The sequence below is a fragment of the Talpa europaea genome, assembly GCF_964194135.1.
Source record: "Talpa europaea genome assembly, chromosome: 15".
Lineage (NCBI taxonomy): Eukaryota > Metazoa > Chordata > Mammalia > Eulipotyphla > Talpidae > Talpa > Talpa europaea.
The window spans coordinates 81,327,203-81,345,058 of NC_140083.1; the positions used below are offsets into that span (position 1 = coordinate 81,327,203).

A 17,856-nucleotide genomic window follows, 5' to 3' on the forward strand; every position below is an offset into this window, starting at 1 on the left:
GCACATGTGTTTTTTCCTTTAAGTAGAGATGACGAGCTAGAGATTGACATTCCCAGACAGATAATTGCTTATTCTTAAACATTTTTGCTCTGGTGGCATTTTTTCAAAAAAAAGAGAAGGTTGTATGTAAGGGAAGGTACAGAGTGACTTCTTCACAATTGGTAGTAAATAGAAGCAGAAATTTATAACAAGAAGTATAATGGGGTTGATACTTAAGTAAATATTATTATGGACCCTTACTTCAACATTCCTCTAATTCCTTGAGGGGAGTACAATTTTGTGACTAAGTCGTTAAAGGCTTGTATCACTTGTTTGTTCCTCAGAGTATAAATAAATGGGTTCAACATGGGGGAGACGGATGTAGTTAAGAGTGTAATCCCCTTATTCATGGCCATGTCATCTTTTGCTGAAGGTCTGGTATAAATGAAGATACAGCTGCCATAGGATATGGAAATCACAATCATGTGGGAAGAGCAGGTGGAAAATGCCTTCTTCCTTTGCTGGGCTGATGGGAACCTTAGAACTGTTCTGACAATATAAGCGTAGGACAAAACCACAAACACAAGAGTCATGAGCAAGATCACCACAGAACAGGCAATAACCATCTGCTCTAAGAGCACAGTATCTGAGCACGAGATCTGCATCAGAGAATTAGCATCACAGCCAAAGTGATCAATGGCATTGGAGTCGCAGAATTCCAGGCCCAGAAACAAAACAAATGGTGGCAACATCAACAGCAAAGTTGTCACCCAACAGCACAAGACAAGCATTTTGCAGACCCTGCGGTTCATGATGGTCACATAGTGCAGGGGTTTGCAGATGGCCACATACCGATCATAGGACATGATGGTCAGGAGGAAAAATTGTGTTATTCCAAACACCGATATAAAAAATAGTTGGCTTACACAAGCACTATAGGTAACCGTCCTGTCGCCTGTTGATAGACTGTACAAGTATCTAGGAATGCAGGCAGAAGTGAATGAGATTTCTAAGAAGGAAAAATTCTGGAGAAAATAGTACATTGCAGTTTTAAGGTGGGAATCCAGTAATACGAGGAGGATGATGGTCAGGTTTCCAGTTACACTCAGCATGTAGGCAATTAGTAGAAATATGAAAGTCAGAATCTGCATTTCTGGGTCATCTGTTAACCCCAGGAGGATGAAGGTGGTTATCACTGTGTGATTTCTCATTCCTGGCTCCTGACTTCCTCTCAGGCTCTAAGGAAAACTAGAGAATCAGACAGAGGAGAAGAGGAAAGGATATTTTCCTGTTCACAAGATTTTGGCTTGGAACAATCAAGCCATGTAATATATTCAACTTAATGACATTATTTTGGGTTTTGTAAATATATATTTATTATATTATCCTTCATTTTTGTACAATGTATGATTTCCCTGCGAAATTCCCACCACCAATTCACCAGTGAACTCTCGAACACTTATGGTGGGAATGTAAATTGGCCCAAACACTGAGGAAAGTTGTATGGAAGTTCTCAAACTCCTTAAAATGGAGCTTACATATAATCCATTTATTCCACTCCTAGGCATCTACTCAAAGGACACAAAAAAAGACATTATTTTAAAAGCATTCTCTTGGCTCCTTTAATTGGATTGGTTTGAAATCTTGTATCTCCTCTTTCATTTCAACATTTATTCCTCTAAAATTTATGCTAATGTATCTGGATAAAAAGAAACACCCAAGGTGACCACTGGGTTTGCTTACCTGTATTGGACAGGTGAATTTTCATAACTCTCAATGACTGCCATTTTGAGTACTGAAGACCAGGTCAGGGATGCTACAATTTTGTATACCAGGCAATAGATATTTTTAAAGTTTCTTTCTCAACCATAAATATGTCATTAATGAAATGGGATATTTTGTAAATAAAGAATCCAAGTCTTGGGATTTTCAACTGTGATAAGGAATAGGATCCTGCACTGAAAGTATCGTCAGTTTGTAATATGAAATTTGCAAGTGCTTGCTATAAATTACATTCACAGGAACCCTGAATGTGTGTTTTTCTGGTTCCTGAACAATTTAGGTTTATTTTCACCTTACAAGACACTAAAGCAGACATTATCCATCTTCCATCTGTCAGACAACAACAGTTTATAGGGACCATTTCATCAAAGGAGCCGTGATCACAGTCAGGAGAACTTATTGTTATCTATAATCAGGAGCCGTTACATGGAATCCCAGTGGGACTGAACCTTCTGAAACAAAATAAGAAAATTCTTTTTAATATATTTCATATACATGTACATCATTCTTCATTGTTGTGCAATGTACACTCTCTCCTCTCAGGTGATCTCTCCAGACTTCTCTGGATCCTAATCAATGCATGTCCCAGATCCCACAGCACTCCTTTCTAGTCACCAGTGCATGTCTTGGGTTATATCCGGATAGTATTCAGGCTTTGATAAAGTACATGAATTCACGTATATTTTCTACAAGTGTGTTTCCAGGAGTATTTACTTTTAGTGAGCTCAGTGAATTCTAGTGACAATATAGTGGTAAACTTGGTATTTATAATGAAGGAAAATATAGCTATATTTCTGCAGAAATTGTCATTTGTGAACATTATACACTAGAGGTAGATCACTTCTGACTGTCCATCATATTATTCTGTTTCAAGAATCTCATGAAATCATTCCATTCATTTCTTAAGACCTCTACTGTATCTTGAGACCTGTGCTACTCTTGCTATGAAGAGAAAGAAAGTGCAGGAACTGATCTAAATCCTTACTGATGCATGCAACAAATATTTCTAATGAATCAATCACTTTACATTTATATTTTACATTTATAGAACAAAATAACAACAGATATAACTTCTTTTCATTTTATCATTTTAATTGTATACATAGAAGTCTGATATTTTACTGAGATCAAAGAACAAGAATGTTAAATAAAATCACTGAAATTTACACATAAAAAAATACTTACTCTCCAGGAAGACAAAAATAGCTTTTGTTGACTATGCAATCCAAGAACACAAGACGAAAATGAAAGTGTAAGTGAATCAGTCTGTCCATAAATGGCCTACCATGGAGCTTTGCATATTTCCACGATCATATGGAACATACATGACAACAGGTCTCCAGGATTCCCACACAGACACTCTTCAATGTCCTCTTCCACTGGAACTCTGGGGAATCTTAGTACAAGAACAAAAACATTTATTTTAAAAGGTTGACAAATATAATTTTTATAAGTTTCAGTAAGATAATCCTGATATCTCAGGACATCAATTTTATACAAAGAATTTAGATGCTTTGTCATTTGTCTTATAGAGGTGAAAGGACCATCTGGGTGAAAAAAAGGCCCTTTGAGACCAAAGTGCAAACATAATAATGACTCTAATGAGAATGAATTTTGGCAAAGTCCTAAAGGACATGAGTGGGAGCAGTGTCCTTGGGGACAATAAGATGCAACAACTTAGCCAAGGAGAAAACAAATTACTGGCAAGACCTCTACCCAGATAAGAACAAAAACTGAAAAAGAGTTTGATATCTAATTTTAGGGGGAAAATAAATCAATATACATAATAATGTTTATGTAGTTACACATAAAAGTATTACTATGTTCCATATTAGTATAGATTTGCATACTAATTTTTCTACATAATGTAGTCTGTACCCTACTAAAAAGATAGAGAATAGTGAGGCTAGACCATTACACTAATCTAATATGAGAAAAATTTTTCAAATCTTGAAAATAAAGGGAATGACTATTCTTACATCATTGCTTCACGGGCTTAGCCATGATAGGCAAGGAAAATGCATTTGCATTTCACTTTGCCATTTACTGTTTGTTTAATGTCCAGGTACCACGAGGTCACATCTAAAATTTTTTAAATTTAGGTTAAGAGAAATCATCATACAGGGGCCTCCCTGGTGGCACAAGGGGTTGTTAAGATGCAAACTATGAAGCTATACACAGCCACTGCAGCTGGAGTAGATCCCCGGCCAGGGAGCTGACCCACAGGGCGCAGCAGACCTCTCCTGTCTCCCCGCTGCTCCCCTCAGCAGTGGATTTCGGTCAATCTGCCTGTTCTGCTCCCCACTCTGTCTCTGGTGAATCCTCTCACCCCCCCACACCTCTGGTCGGTAGCCCAGTGCTTGTATGCATAAATAAATAAATCTTTTTTTAAAAAAAGAAATCATCATACAAAGATTATCAAGTCACACCTCTGTAGGACATGAACTATAAGAAAATGTACTTCAGCAGCCCTTCATTATAATCTCTTTAGTCCATGAATACATCTCTGAAGAAGTTTCACCATTTACTTGTTTGATGGTAAAGATGACTGAAATATTTTGTTTGCATTCATTCATAATGCATCATGATTGTCAACTTAAAAAAAACCCATACATTCACTCAATTCACCTCCATGTGGAGAATACAGGATTTGTCTTTCTTCATTAAATAGCCTTGGGTCTCCTTGCTTATCAAATGGTTAACAATGTGTGTGGCCACAGTTCCCTGGGAGGATATAAGCTTCCTCAAAGACAGGACAGCTCCCACCTTCCTCACTTGATTTTCTGAGAACAACACAATCTCTGTTTATTGGAGTAACATTGCACATAGCATCATGGGTCTGGGTCCAGCATCAAATATTAACTCCTATATATTCGACAATGAACTCACCACAAAAAGTCCTAAAAGAAAATACAATTTATACCAAAAACAAAACAGTTCATTTCTAAAATGATTTTGATAGTTGACCACTACTCTCTCATACATGACAGAAAGATTTTTACATGTTCTTTGAACCACAGAAAAATTTCACCCTTATATTATCAAGCTTGTTTTCCTTTTAAAAAATAGTAATTCAGTCTCTTAAAATCCTCGATAAATATACCAAATTTTGTATAGAGTAGTTAAACATGTTAAAAACTACACAACAATGGGCCTCCCTGGTGGCACAGCAGGTTGAGCGCAGCGCTGTGAAGCTATCCCCAGGCTCTGCAGCACCTGTTCAATCCCTGCCCGCCTCAGAGCAACCTGCATGGCGAGCAGACCACTCCTGTCTTTCCCGCTGCTCCCCTCAGTAGTGTATTTCATCATTTTGCCTGTTCTGTTCCCCACTGTCTCTGGTGAATCCTCTCAGCCCTCCGCGCATCTCACCTGTACCCTGGTTCTTGCATAAATAAAATAAAATCTTTAAAAAAAAAAAAAGAGGAAGATGCAACAACTTGGCCTGAGGAGAAAACAAAATTCTGGCAACTCTTCTACTCAGAATACAAAGTGTGAAAAAAGTAAAAAGTGTTTGACATCAAACTTCCACATGCCTTGCCTTTTGCAGTTTGGGATCCAGATGAGTATACTTTGCTTTATTAGGTCAAATTTCTTGGTTCTCTAGTCTGTTCACACCCAGGCAGTATTGCAGAGAAAAAGTAAGCTTATATCTTTCAAATCTGAGGGCCAAAAGAGTCAAAGATTTTAAGAATGCAACCCCTGGGTGACCCCCTTTATCTGAGATAGATAGCCCCATGCCCCCTACAGCAACAGTGGGAAGGCACTTGCAATGGCTAGTGGACAGCCCATCAGTGGGAGGGGGGATGGGGCACCCTGCCAGGTACTAAGGTTCCAGTGTGGCCAGTTCTAGGCTGCAGTTGTTCCTTTGTAATTAAATTAACTCATTTATTTTCTCACATCATTGTTAATTCTTTTTTTGATTTCTCACATCAGGTTGAGTCCCCATACTCCCCACCCCGGCACCTATGACCCATCACCAAAGACCCTTGTGCTCTTCCCTCCCATTTTGACTCCTGTCCATTCCCCTCCCCTGCTCTACGCCTCAGATCTATGGTCAGTTCGCAAGAATGTCTTTTTCATGACGCTTTGCTCAGTTTCTCCATAGTCTACATATAAGGGAAAACATCCAATATTTATCACTCTCCTGACTTCACTTGATTAGCATAATCCTTTCAAGTTCCATCATGTTGCCAAAAATGGCATGAGTTTATCTTTTTTGATTGGTAAGTAGCATTCTATGGTGTGTATATACCACATCTTCTTCATTCATTCCTCTATTTTGGGACAGTTGGGTTCTTTTCCTATCTTGACTACGGTAAATAGTGCTGCAATAAACATAGGAGCACAGGTTTCCATTCACATGAGTGCCTTTGTGTTCTAGGGTACATTCCTAAGAGTAGAATTCCTGGATAACATGGTTGATCAATTTTTAGTGCTTTCCACAGTTTTCCATAGTGCCTGGACCAGTTTACATTCCAGGCACCATTTTTAATCTATGTAATGATATGCTAAATGGAACACTATCAATTTCATGAGGGCTCGAATGAAGACAAATACACCTTCAAATTTATTTAGATGAATATTTTAGCAGCGTTTCCGAAGGATTCTTCTGGGATATCTTTACATAGATCATCATGTCATGTTAGAGAAGTAGGCTGGTAGGATGGGAAGCCCAGAGTAAAGGTGGAGATTTGCCCCCTCCTTTACCTGCCAATGACATCGCAGGTGACTTGCCTTACAACTGCTAGCATGTCCCACGGTGGCCTCATAGGGGTGTGGGTCCTGGGGACTAGGGTCAGAACTGAGCAGCCACATAGGGCATGTAAACAGCAAAATCATGATAAACTTCAAAAACTGTTTAGACTTTAAACAAATTAAAAAATAGATCAAGCAAAACTTTAAACCATAAGAAGTATAACGATGTTTTACCATTATTAAGATATTTCTTCAATTCCAAAGGACAATCAAATACTCATTTAATAAGAATATTGTTCTTCTCAATGTCATTCTCAAAGCAGATATGTGTCTATTCATTTAAGTAGATAAAAGAAGGTAGAGAAACACATATTCAGGCAGATAGTTGTTGATTCTTAAACATTTTGTTTTCATGTGGCATTTTTTAAAAAATGGAGAGGGTCATAAATAAGAATTACGAGGGACTTCCTCACAATTTGTAGTAAATGTAAGCAGAAATGTAGATCAAGAAGAAGTAAAAACGTATGAAACTTAAGAAACTATTATTTTGGACCCTTTTTCAACGTTGCACTAATTCCATGGTAGGAGTACAATTTTGTGACCAAGTCCTTAAAGGCTTGAATCACTTGTTTGTTCCTCAGAGTATAAATAAATGGGTTCAACATGGGGGAGATGGATGTAGGTAAGAGTGTAATCCCCTTATTCATGGTCATGTCATCTATCGCTGAAGGTTTGATGTAGATGAAGATACAGATGCCGTAGGAGCCGTAGGAAAGGAAAATCACAATCATGTGGGAAGAGCAGGTGTAAAATGCCTTCTACCTTTGCTGGGCTGATGGGAACCTCAGAATTGTTCTGATAATATAAACATAGGACAGAATCACACAGGCGAGAGTGATGAGGAAGATCAACACAGAACACACAACAACCATCTGCTCTAGGAGCCAAGTATCTGAGCATGAGATCTTCAGCAGAGGATTAGCATCACAAAGAAAGTGGTCAATGGCATTAGAGTCACAGAATTCTAGGCGCCAAAACATAAGAAATAATGGGAATATCAACAAAAAAGTTGTCAGCCAACAGGAGAAGACAAGAGTTTTGCAGAACCTGGGGTTCATGATGGTCACATAGTGCAGGGGTTTGCAGATGGCCACGTACCGATCATAGGACATGATGGTCAGGAGGAAAAATCCCATTACTGCAAACAAGTCTGTTAAAAAACAGCTGGCTTAGACATGCATTGTACGAAAAGTTCCTATCACCTGTTGATAGACTGTATAAGAACCTAGGAATGCAGGCAGAAGTGAATGAAATTTCTAAGAAGGAAAAATTCTGGAGAAAATAGTACATTGCAGTTTTAAGGCGGGAATCCACTAATATAAGGAGGATGATGATCATGTTTCCAGTTACACTCAGCATGTAAGAGATGAATAGAAATATGAAAATCAGAATTTGCAGTTGTGGGTCATCTGTTAATCCCAGGAGGATGAAGGTTGTCATTGCTGTGTGGTTTCTCATTCTTGGCTCCTGACTTACTCTTAACCGTGTGTAAAATTAGGAGAAATGAGACTCAAAAAAGAGAGAGAATATTCTATTCACAGGGTTTTTGCTTAGAAAGTCAAGCCATGGAATTTATTTGACTTCATGATGTTATTTTAAAACCATGCTCTTGGCTTTTTAATGGTCACTTGATTGGTTGAAAATCTTGCCTCTCAAACATGATGAGCACAACATAAAAGAGAAATACATTTATATTGTAATCAGGTTAACACGAATGCACACACGACACATAAATTGCATATCAGAAATAAAATTTTCAAGGAAAAACAACCTTTAGCCTCCCTTCTCCCATCACCCATTTTTAATGTCCTGCATTAAAACAATTAGTAGTATATGAAATCAATGTTATAATTGCTAATTAGTTATGGCCTGTGGTTTGCCAATAACAGAATTTCTTAAGGATGCATTCAGCAACAATATAGTATAAATGACAGCATCATTTCACACATTTTCTTTTCTTTCCTTTTTCCATCTTCCATATTTTATTTTCTTTTTTTTGGATAGAGATAACACTTTCCTTTCTTTGATAGAGATACACTTGTCCTGTTACAATCTGTATTAATAAGCTGTCTTTTTTGCCTATTTAACACTATTTTTATGACACCATATAAAGTATGTAGACAAATATGTTGTAATAATTTATTCCTGTATATTTAGTTATCTTACATTAATCAGGAAATAGTCTCAGAAAGGAGGGATCACAATGCCAAACTTCAAGCTATACTATAAAGCCATACCAATACTATAAAATACAATACATAACAAGCTATACTATAAAGCCATAAAACAGTTTTGTATTGGAACAAAAACAGACACACAGACCAATGGAACCGAACAGAGAGCCCAGAAGTAAAGCCACACTTATCTGGACAACTAATCTTTGACAAAGGAGCAAAGAATATGCAATGGAATATGGACCGTTTGTTCAATAAATGGGGCTGGGATGGACCACCACATGCAGCTAAATGAAACTAGACCACTGCCTCTCACTGTGCACAAAAATCAAATCAAAAGGGATAAAACAACTGGACATAAGACCTGAAAACATGAAATATATAGAAGAAAATATAGGTAAAACACTACAAGACAGACATCTCAGTAACTTCTTTAAAGACTCCTCACCCAAAGCAAAGAAAATCAAGGAAAAGATAAACACCTGGATTACACCAACTGAAAATTTCTGCACAGCACAAGAGACATTAAGCAAAACAGACACCCCAATAATTGGGGGGGAAATTTGTGCACTCTATATCACATGTTTTCAAAAATTTACTCTTTATCATTTAGTCTTTGATATAGATCAATTCACAGCATAAGACTGTTTCCCCACAAATAATCACTGGTCACATTAGGAGACACATTTTTCCCAAGGATATTCCCATACTTACCAAATGAAACTTAGCTGTGTTTCATTTTAATGAAACAGCTTAATTTTTTTCCAGGTAAGTTGTAAATACCTGGGCATAGTTTTGATATAAGACTTTTGTAACTCCATCTGGCATGGCATTTAGGACTCTATTCCACTGTCATTAGAAACCTATAATGGATCTACAAACAAAATCCAGTTATAACCAACATCAGCTGACAGATATGTGTGATGGGTTACTTGAATGTTTATGCCTTAGTGAGATTTTCTCTGATGACCCATTTTTCCCTGGTACAAAAACAGAGTGCTGTTACTCACAAGAGAGGGGTTAATCAATGAAAGAATGACCCACTGATTTTGTAGACAATAAAGCCACCTACTTTTCGTCACTCATTATTCAATCTTCGTGAAATGAAAGCTGGTTCCGATGGTCCACAAAGAGCCTAAATTCTCTCTTCATTTAATTTTTTATCTGCCAATAAAAACTTCTTTTCCTCTTCCCATCTCAATGATGTCAGTATACCTGAAATATTCTGGGGTATTTTCTGCCTTTTTTCACTGTAGTATATTCTCATAAATAATACAACTTCAAATAGACTGATGATTCCCAAATTTATATGTGTAAGGGAAAGACCTTTACATCTTCTGTCTTCAAAATTCAAATTACCCTTAGACATCCTTATTGGACTCACAAATTGTAAGTTGGTGTTTCCCACTTCCTACCTGAGCACTCTTGGCAAGAGGTGGAATTCTCTGCTCTTTTCCATGTAAAACACAGATATAAATTTGTGCAATCTTGGGTTGCTCTGAAAAAAATGACATTATTGAGCAAAAAATACCTATCACTCTATCAGGGACAGCATAAATACTCATCACTACTTAATATACTAAATGTTCTTATCTTTTTTTCTCCTGGGTTACCCTTGATACGCAAATTTCAGCCATTGAAACATGATACTACTTTTAGTTCTACTGTTAATACTAAAGCTCTCAGATAGACAGTTTTTATTTCCTCTCTTCCCTAAATTCAGGAGAAATTATCATTATTATCTAGTGATTGGAGCCTCTACATGGCATCCTATTGGAACGGAATCTTCTGAAACAAATTAAGAAAATTCTTAAATCCCCAGGACTTCACTAACATCCTAACTCAATACATGTCCCAGGTTTTACATCACTCCTTTCGAATCATCGACACACATCTTCTGTTCTATTGAGGTATTATGCAGGCTTTGTGAAAGCAAATAAAATCAGGTGTATTTGCTGTTAGTGCAATTCCAGTAGTATTTATATTTTATTAGCTCAGGGAACTATGATGACAATATTGCAGCTAAGTTGACATTTATAAGGAAGGAAAAAATAGTTAAATTACTTTAGGGGGCATCATCTTTGAATGTTCATCATAATATTCTTTTCCAAAGAATGCTAGTGAGATCATTCAGTTTCCTTTCATAAGAATTTGTACTATAGGCTAATCTTCCCATGAAGAAAAAAAAAAGTGAACAGAAACTAAATCTTTACTTATGATTGCAACAAATATTTCTAATGAATCTAATAACTTCACATTTTACTTGCGTAGAACAAAATAACATAAGAAATAACAGTTCCTCTCCTGACATATCTAGATTATTATCATTTCAACTTTAAGCATAGAAGTCTGGCATTTTACTGAGACCAAGGAACGAGAATGTTAAATAAAGCATTCAAATTAACAAACAAAAAATCCTTACTCTGCTGGACGACAAAAAAAGGCTTTAGTTGAATACGCAATCCTGAGAGCTCAAGATGAAAATGAAAGTGTAAGAAGAGTCCGCCTGTCCATAAATGGCCCATCATGGAGCTTTGCATATTTCCATATCTTTCAGAACATACATGACAGCAGAGTCTTGCATGATTTCCTCACAAGACACTCTTTGACGTCCTCTCCTACTATAACTCTGGGAACCAATTCCTTGAATCTTACTACTAGAATAAAAACATTTATTTTAAAAGTTTGACAAAGGCAAGGAGATTTTTATATTTCAGACATAATTCCAGATATGTCAGGACATATATTTTACACAATGAATTTAGATACTTTGTCCTCTGTCTCTTATGCACGCACAAGGACCATCTGGGTGAATTAGGGGCCCTTTGTGACCAAACTGCAAACATGATAATGACTCTAATGAGAAGTGAATTTTGGCAAAGAGACATCATGTCCTAAGAGACATCAGTGGGAGCAGTGTCCTTGGGAACATTAAGACGCAGCACCTTGGCCAATGAGAAATAATTTCTGGCAAGATTTCTAGTCAGATAAGAAATTGACGAAAACATGAACTATAGTTTGATATCTCATTTATACAGGGAATAATATCAATATACATAATAATATGTTTATGTAGTTACATGTAAACAATTATTACTGTTTAACTTATTTGTACAGATTTGGATCATAATTTTTCTACATAATGTGGTCTATCCTAACAAAAAGGATAGAGAATAAGGAGGCTGGAAGCATTACACAAAACTAATATTCAGGAAAAATTTTCAAATCTTGAAAATAAGAGTGACTGTTCTTACAATATCATTGCTTGACAGGTTCAGCCACGAAGCACAAGGAAAATGCACGAGTAATTCACTTTTCCATTTACTATTTGCTTAATGTCCGATACCATGAGGTTACACATGAAATTTTTTCATCATGCTAAGACTATGACATTACTCTTCTTTAGGATATGAACTATAAGAAAACATATGTCAGCAATCCTTCATTATAACATCTTTAGTCCATGATATGTTTCCGAAGAAGTTTCACCCTTTACTGGCTTGATGGTGAAGTTGAATAAAATATTGTGCTGGAATTCATTCATAATGCATCATGATTGTCAGCTTTAAAAAATTCATACGTTCATTGAATTCACTTCCAAGTGCAGAAAATTTTCAAAAATACAGGATTTGTTTTTCTTCATTATAAATCCTGGGTCTCTTTGCTTATCAAATGGGCTTGAGCATGAACCTATGGTTAACAATGGCTGTGGCCACCACTGCTGAGGGGTATAAGCTTCCTCACAGGCAGGACAGCTTACACCTGCCTAACTCCATTTTCTGAGTACAACACGCTTTCTGTTTATTGGAGTAACATAGCATCATGGGTCTGGGTCAACCATCAAACATTAACTCCTATATTTTCAACAATGAACTCACCACAAAAAGTCCTAAAAGAAAATACAATTTATATCTAAAAAACAAAGCAGTTCATCTCTAAAATGATTTTGATAGTTGACCACTACACTCTCATACATGACAGTGAGATTTTTACATGTTCTTTGAACCACCGAAAAATTTCACCCTTATGTTATCAAGCTTGTTTTCCTTTTCAAAAATAGAAATTCCTGTCACATAAAATCCTGGATAAATAAACTAACTTTTGTATAGAAAATTTAAACATGTCAAACACTAGAAAAAAATGGGCTTCCCCGGTGACAGAGCAGGTTGAGCGCAGTGCTGTGAAGCTGTCCACAGCCTCTGCAGTGCCTGTTCAATTGCCGGCAGGCCGAGGAGATTCCCACATGGCTCAGCAGACCTCTCCTGTCTCGCCTGCTGCTCCCCTCAGCCGTGTATTTTGTCAGTCTGCCTGTTCTGCTCCCCACTCTGTCTGGTGAATTCTCTCACCTTCCATGCCTCTGGCCTGTACCCTAGTGCTTGTATAAATAAATAAATATTAAAAAAAAACTAAATAAAATGCTCTGAAATCTTCAAACTGTAACAAACTGTCACTATGTTTTCCCATTACTAGGCTATTTCTTCAATTTCCAAAGACAGGCATATTCTCATGAGATCACAATATTGTTCTTCTCACCATCATTCTCAAAGTACATGTGTGTCTTTCATTTAAGTAGAGAAAATGAGATAGAGATTGACAGTCCCAGACAGATAAATGCTTATTCTTAAACAGTTTTGCTCATGTGACATTTTTTCAAAAAACAGAGAAAGTGTATATAAGGAGAGATAAGAATGACTTGTTCACAATTTGTGTTAAATAGAAGCAGAAATTAGATCAACAAGAAGTAAAGTGGGGTTGAAACTTAAGAAGCTATTATTTTGGACCCTTGTTCAACACTGCCCTAATTCCATGGTAGGAGTACAATTTTGTGACCAAGCCCTTAAAGGCTTGTATCACTTGTTTGTTCCTCAGAGTATAAATAAATGGGTTCAACATGGGGGAGACGGATGTAGTTAAGAGTGTAATCCCCTTGTTCATGGTCATGTCCTCTTTTGCTGAAGGTTTGATGTAGATGAAGATACAGCTGCCATAGGATATGGAAAGCACAATCATGTGGGAAGAGCAGGTGGAAAATGCCTTCATCCTTTGCTGAGCTGATGGGAACCTTAGAATTGTTCTGACGATATAAGCGTAGGACAAAACCACACACATGAGAGTCATGATGAAGATCACCACAGAACAGGCAATAATCATCTGCTCTAAGAGCCGAGTATCTGAGCACGAGATCTGCATCAGAGGATTAGCATCACAGCCAAAGTGATCTATGGCATTGGAGTCACAGAATTCCAGGCCCAGAAACAAAACCAATGGTGGCAACATCAACAGCAAAGTTGTCACCCAACAGCACAAGACAAGCATTTTGCAGACCCTGCGGTTCATGATGGTCACATAGTGCAGGGGTTTGCAGATGGCCACGTACCGATCATAGGACATGATGGTCAGGAGGAAAAATTGTGTTATTGCAAACATATACATAAAAAATAGTTGGCTTACACAAGCACTATAGGTAATGGTCCTGTCGCCTGTTGATAGACTGTACAAGAACCTAGGAATGCAGGAAGAAGTGAATGAAATTTCTAAGAAGGAAAAATTTTGGAGAAAATAGTACATTGCAGTTTTAAGGTGGGAATCTACTAATACAAGAAGGATGATGGTCAGGTTTCCAGTTACACTCAACAAGTAGGCAATTAGAAGAAATATGAAAGTCAGAATCTGCATTTCTGGGTCATCTGTTAACCCCAGGAAGATGAAGGTGGTTATCACTGTGTGATTCCTCATTCCTGGCTCCTGACTTCCTCTCAGGCTCTGAGGAAAACTAGAGAATCAGACAGAGGAGAAGAGGAAAGAATATTTTCCTGTTCACAAGATTTTGGCTTGGAACAATCAAGCCATGTAATATATTCGACTTAATGACATTATTTTGGGTTTTGTAAATATATATTTATTATATTATCCTTCATTTTTGTACAATGTATGATTTCCCTGCGAAATTCTCACCACCAATTCACCAGTGAACTCTCCCACACTGCTGGTGGGAATACAAATTGGTCCCACTGAGGAAAGTTGTATGGAGGTTCCTCAAACTACTAAAAATGGAGTTTACATATGATCCATCTATTCCACTCCTATGTATCTACCCAAAGGACACAAATAAAGGATGTTATTTTAGAACTGTTCTCTTGGATCCCTTAAATGTCACTTGATTGGTTTGAAATCTTATATCTCCTCATTCATTTCAACATTTATTCCTCTAAAATTTATGCTAATGTATCTGGATAAAAAGAAACACCCAAGGTGACCACTGGGTTTGCTTACCTGTATTGGACAGGTGAATTTTCATAACTCTCAATGACTGCCATTTTGAGTAATGAAGACCAGGTCAGGGATGCTACAATTTTGTATACCAAGCAATAGATATTTTTATGTTTCTCTCTCAACCATAAATATGTCATTAATGAAATGGGATATTTCGTAAATAAAGAATCTAAGTCTTGGAATTTTCAACTGTGATAAGGAATTGGATCCTGCACTGAATATATCATCAGTTTGTAATATGAAATTTGCAAGTGCTTGCTATAAATTACATTCACAGGAACCCTGAATGTGTGGTGCTTGCTATAAATTACATTCACAGGAACCCTGTGAACCTTGCTATAAATTACATTCACAGGAACCCTGTTTTTCTGGTTCCTGAACAATTTAGGTTTATTTTCACCTTACAAGACACTCACAGCAGACATTATCCATCTTCTATCTGTCAGACAACAACAGTTTATAGGGACCATTTCATCAAAGGAGCCGTGATCACAGTTAGGAGAACTTATTGTTATCTATAATCAGGAGCCTTTACATGGAATCCCAGTGGGACTGAACCTTCTGAAACAAAATAAGAAAATTCTTTTTAATATATTTCATATACATGTACATCATTCTTCATTGTTGTGCAATGTACACTCTCTCCTCTCAGGTGATCTCTCCAGACTTCTCTGGATCCTAATCAATGCATGTCCCAGATCCCACAGCGCTCCTTTCTAGTCACCAGTGCATGTCTTGGGTTATATCTGGATAGTATGCAGGCTTTGATAAAGTACATGAATTCACGTATATTTTCCACAAATGTGTTTCCAGGAGTATTTACTTTTAGTGAGCTCAGTGAATTCTAGTGACAATATAGTGGTAAATGTGGCATTTATAATGAAGGAAAATATAGCTATATTTCTGCAGAAATTGTCATTTGTGAACATTATACACTAGGGGTAGATCACTTCTGACTGTCCATCATATTATTCTGTTTCAAGAGTCTCATGAAATCATTCCATTCATTTCTTAAGACCTCTACTGTATCTTGAGACCTGTGCTACTCTTGCTATGAAGAGAAAGAAAGTACAGGAACTGATCTAAATCCTTACTGATGCATGCAACAAATATTTCTAATGAATCAATCATTACATTTATATTTTACATTTATAGAACAAAATAACAACAGATATAACTTCTTTTCATTTTATCATTTTAATTGTATACATAGAAGTCTGATATTTTACTGAGATCAAAGAACAAGAATGTTAAATAAAATCACTGAAATTTACACATAAAAAAATACTTACTCTCCAGGAAGACAAAAATAGCTTTTGTTGACTATGCAATCCAAGAACACAAGACGAAAATGAAAGTGTAAGTGAATCAGTCTGTCCATAAATGGCCTACCATGGAGCTTTGCATATTTCCACGATCATATGGAACATACATGACAACAGGTCTCCAGGATTCCCACACAGACACCCTTCAATGTCCTCTTCCACTGGAACTCTGGGGAATCTTAGTACAAGAACAAAAACATTTATTTTAAAAGGTTGACAAATATAATTTTTATAAGTTTCAGTAAGATAATTCCTGATATCTCAGGACATCAATTTTATACAAAGAATTTAGATGCTTTGTCATTTATCTTATAGAGGTGCAAGGACCATCTGGGTGAAAAAAAGGCCCTTTGAGACCAAAGTGCAAACATAATAATGACTCTAATGAGAATGAATTTTGGCAAAGTCCTAAAGGACATGAGTGGGAGCAGTATCCTTGGGGACAATAAGATGCAACAACTTAGCCAAGGAGAAAACAAATTACTGGCAAGACCTCTACTCAGATAAGAACAAAAAATGAAAAAGAGTTTGATATCTAATTTTGGGGGGAAAATAAATCAATATACATAATAATGTTTATGTAGTTACACATAAAAGTATTACTATGTTCCATATTAGTACAGATTTGCATCCTAATTTTTCTACATAATGTAGTCTGTACCCCACTAAAAGGATAGAGAATAGTGAGGCTCCACCATTACACTAATCTAATATAAGAAAAATTTTTCAAATCTTGAAAATAAAGAGAATGACTATTCTTACATCATTGCTTGACGGGTTCAGCCATGATGGGCAAGGAAAATGCATTTGCATTTCACTTTGCCATTTACTGTTTGTTTAATGTCCAGGTGCCACGAGGTTACACCTAAAATTTTTTAAATTTAGGTTAAGAGAAATCATCATACAGGGGCCTCCCTGGTGGCACAAGGGGTTGTTAAGATGCAAACTATGAAGCTATACACAGCCACTGCAGCTGGAGTAGATCCCCGGCCAAGGAGCTGACCCACAGTGTGCAGCAGACCTCTCCTGTCTCCCCACTGCTCCCCTCAGCAGTGCATTTCAGTCAAGCTTCCTGTTCTGCTCCCCACTCTGTCTCTGATGAATCCTCTCACCTCCCACACCTCTGGCCTGTAACCCAGTGTTTATATGCATAAATAAATCTTTAAAAACAAAAGAAATCATCATACAAAGATTATGAAGTCACACCTCTGTAGGACATGAACTATAAGAAAATGTACTTTAGCAGCCCTTCATTATAATCTCTTTAGTCCATGAATACATCTCCAAAGAAGTTTCACCACTACTTGTTTGATGGTAAAGTTGACTGAAATATTTTGTTTGCATTCATTCCTAATGCGTCATGATTGTCAACTTAAAAAAAACCCATACATTCATTGAATTCACCTCCATGTGGAGAAAATTTTCAAGAACACACGATTTGTATTTCTTCATTAAATACTCCTGGATCTTTGCTTATCAAATGGTTAATGATGGGTGTGGCCACAGTTCCCTGGAGAATATAAGCTTCCTCAAAGACAGGACAGCTTACACCTTCCTAACTCAATTTT

The 17,856-nt window shown here is 36.9% G+C and overlaps 2 protein-coding genes and 1 pseudogene across 3 annotated transcripts; all 3 read right to left on the reverse strand.

The window, feature by feature from the left end:
- Positions 1–236: 236 nt before the first annotated feature.
- On the reverse strand, positions 237–1,190 carry LOC311184940 (olfactory receptor 6C2-like; the record flags this gene model as incomplete). Its single annotated transcript, XM_084255270.1, has 1 exon — positions 237–1,190. The coding sequence occupies one exon, from the start codon at positions 1,188–1,190 to the stop codon at positions 237–239; it is 954 nt and encodes a 317-aa protein (XP_084111396.1).
- Positions 1,191–6,998: 5,808 nt separating this feature from the next.
- On the reverse strand, positions 6,999–7,974 carry LOC311185540 (olfactory receptor 6C2-like; annotated as a pseudogene). The gene has a single exon. The product of its transcript is annotated as an olfactory receptor 6C2-like (transcript).
- A 5,486-nt stretch (positions 7,975–13,460) lies between these two features.
- On the reverse strand, positions 13,461–14,474 carry LOC311185541 (olfactory receptor 6C2-like; the record flags this gene model as incomplete). The annotated part of the gene is made up of 1 exon (XM_084256164.1): positions 13,461–14,474. Exon 1 carries the CDS (start codon positions 14,424–14,426, stop codon positions 13,461–13,463), a length of 966 nt encoding a protein of 321 aa, XP_084112290.1. The 5' UTR covers positions 14,427–14,474.
- Between the last annotated feature and the right edge of the window lie 3,382 nt (positions 14,475–17,856).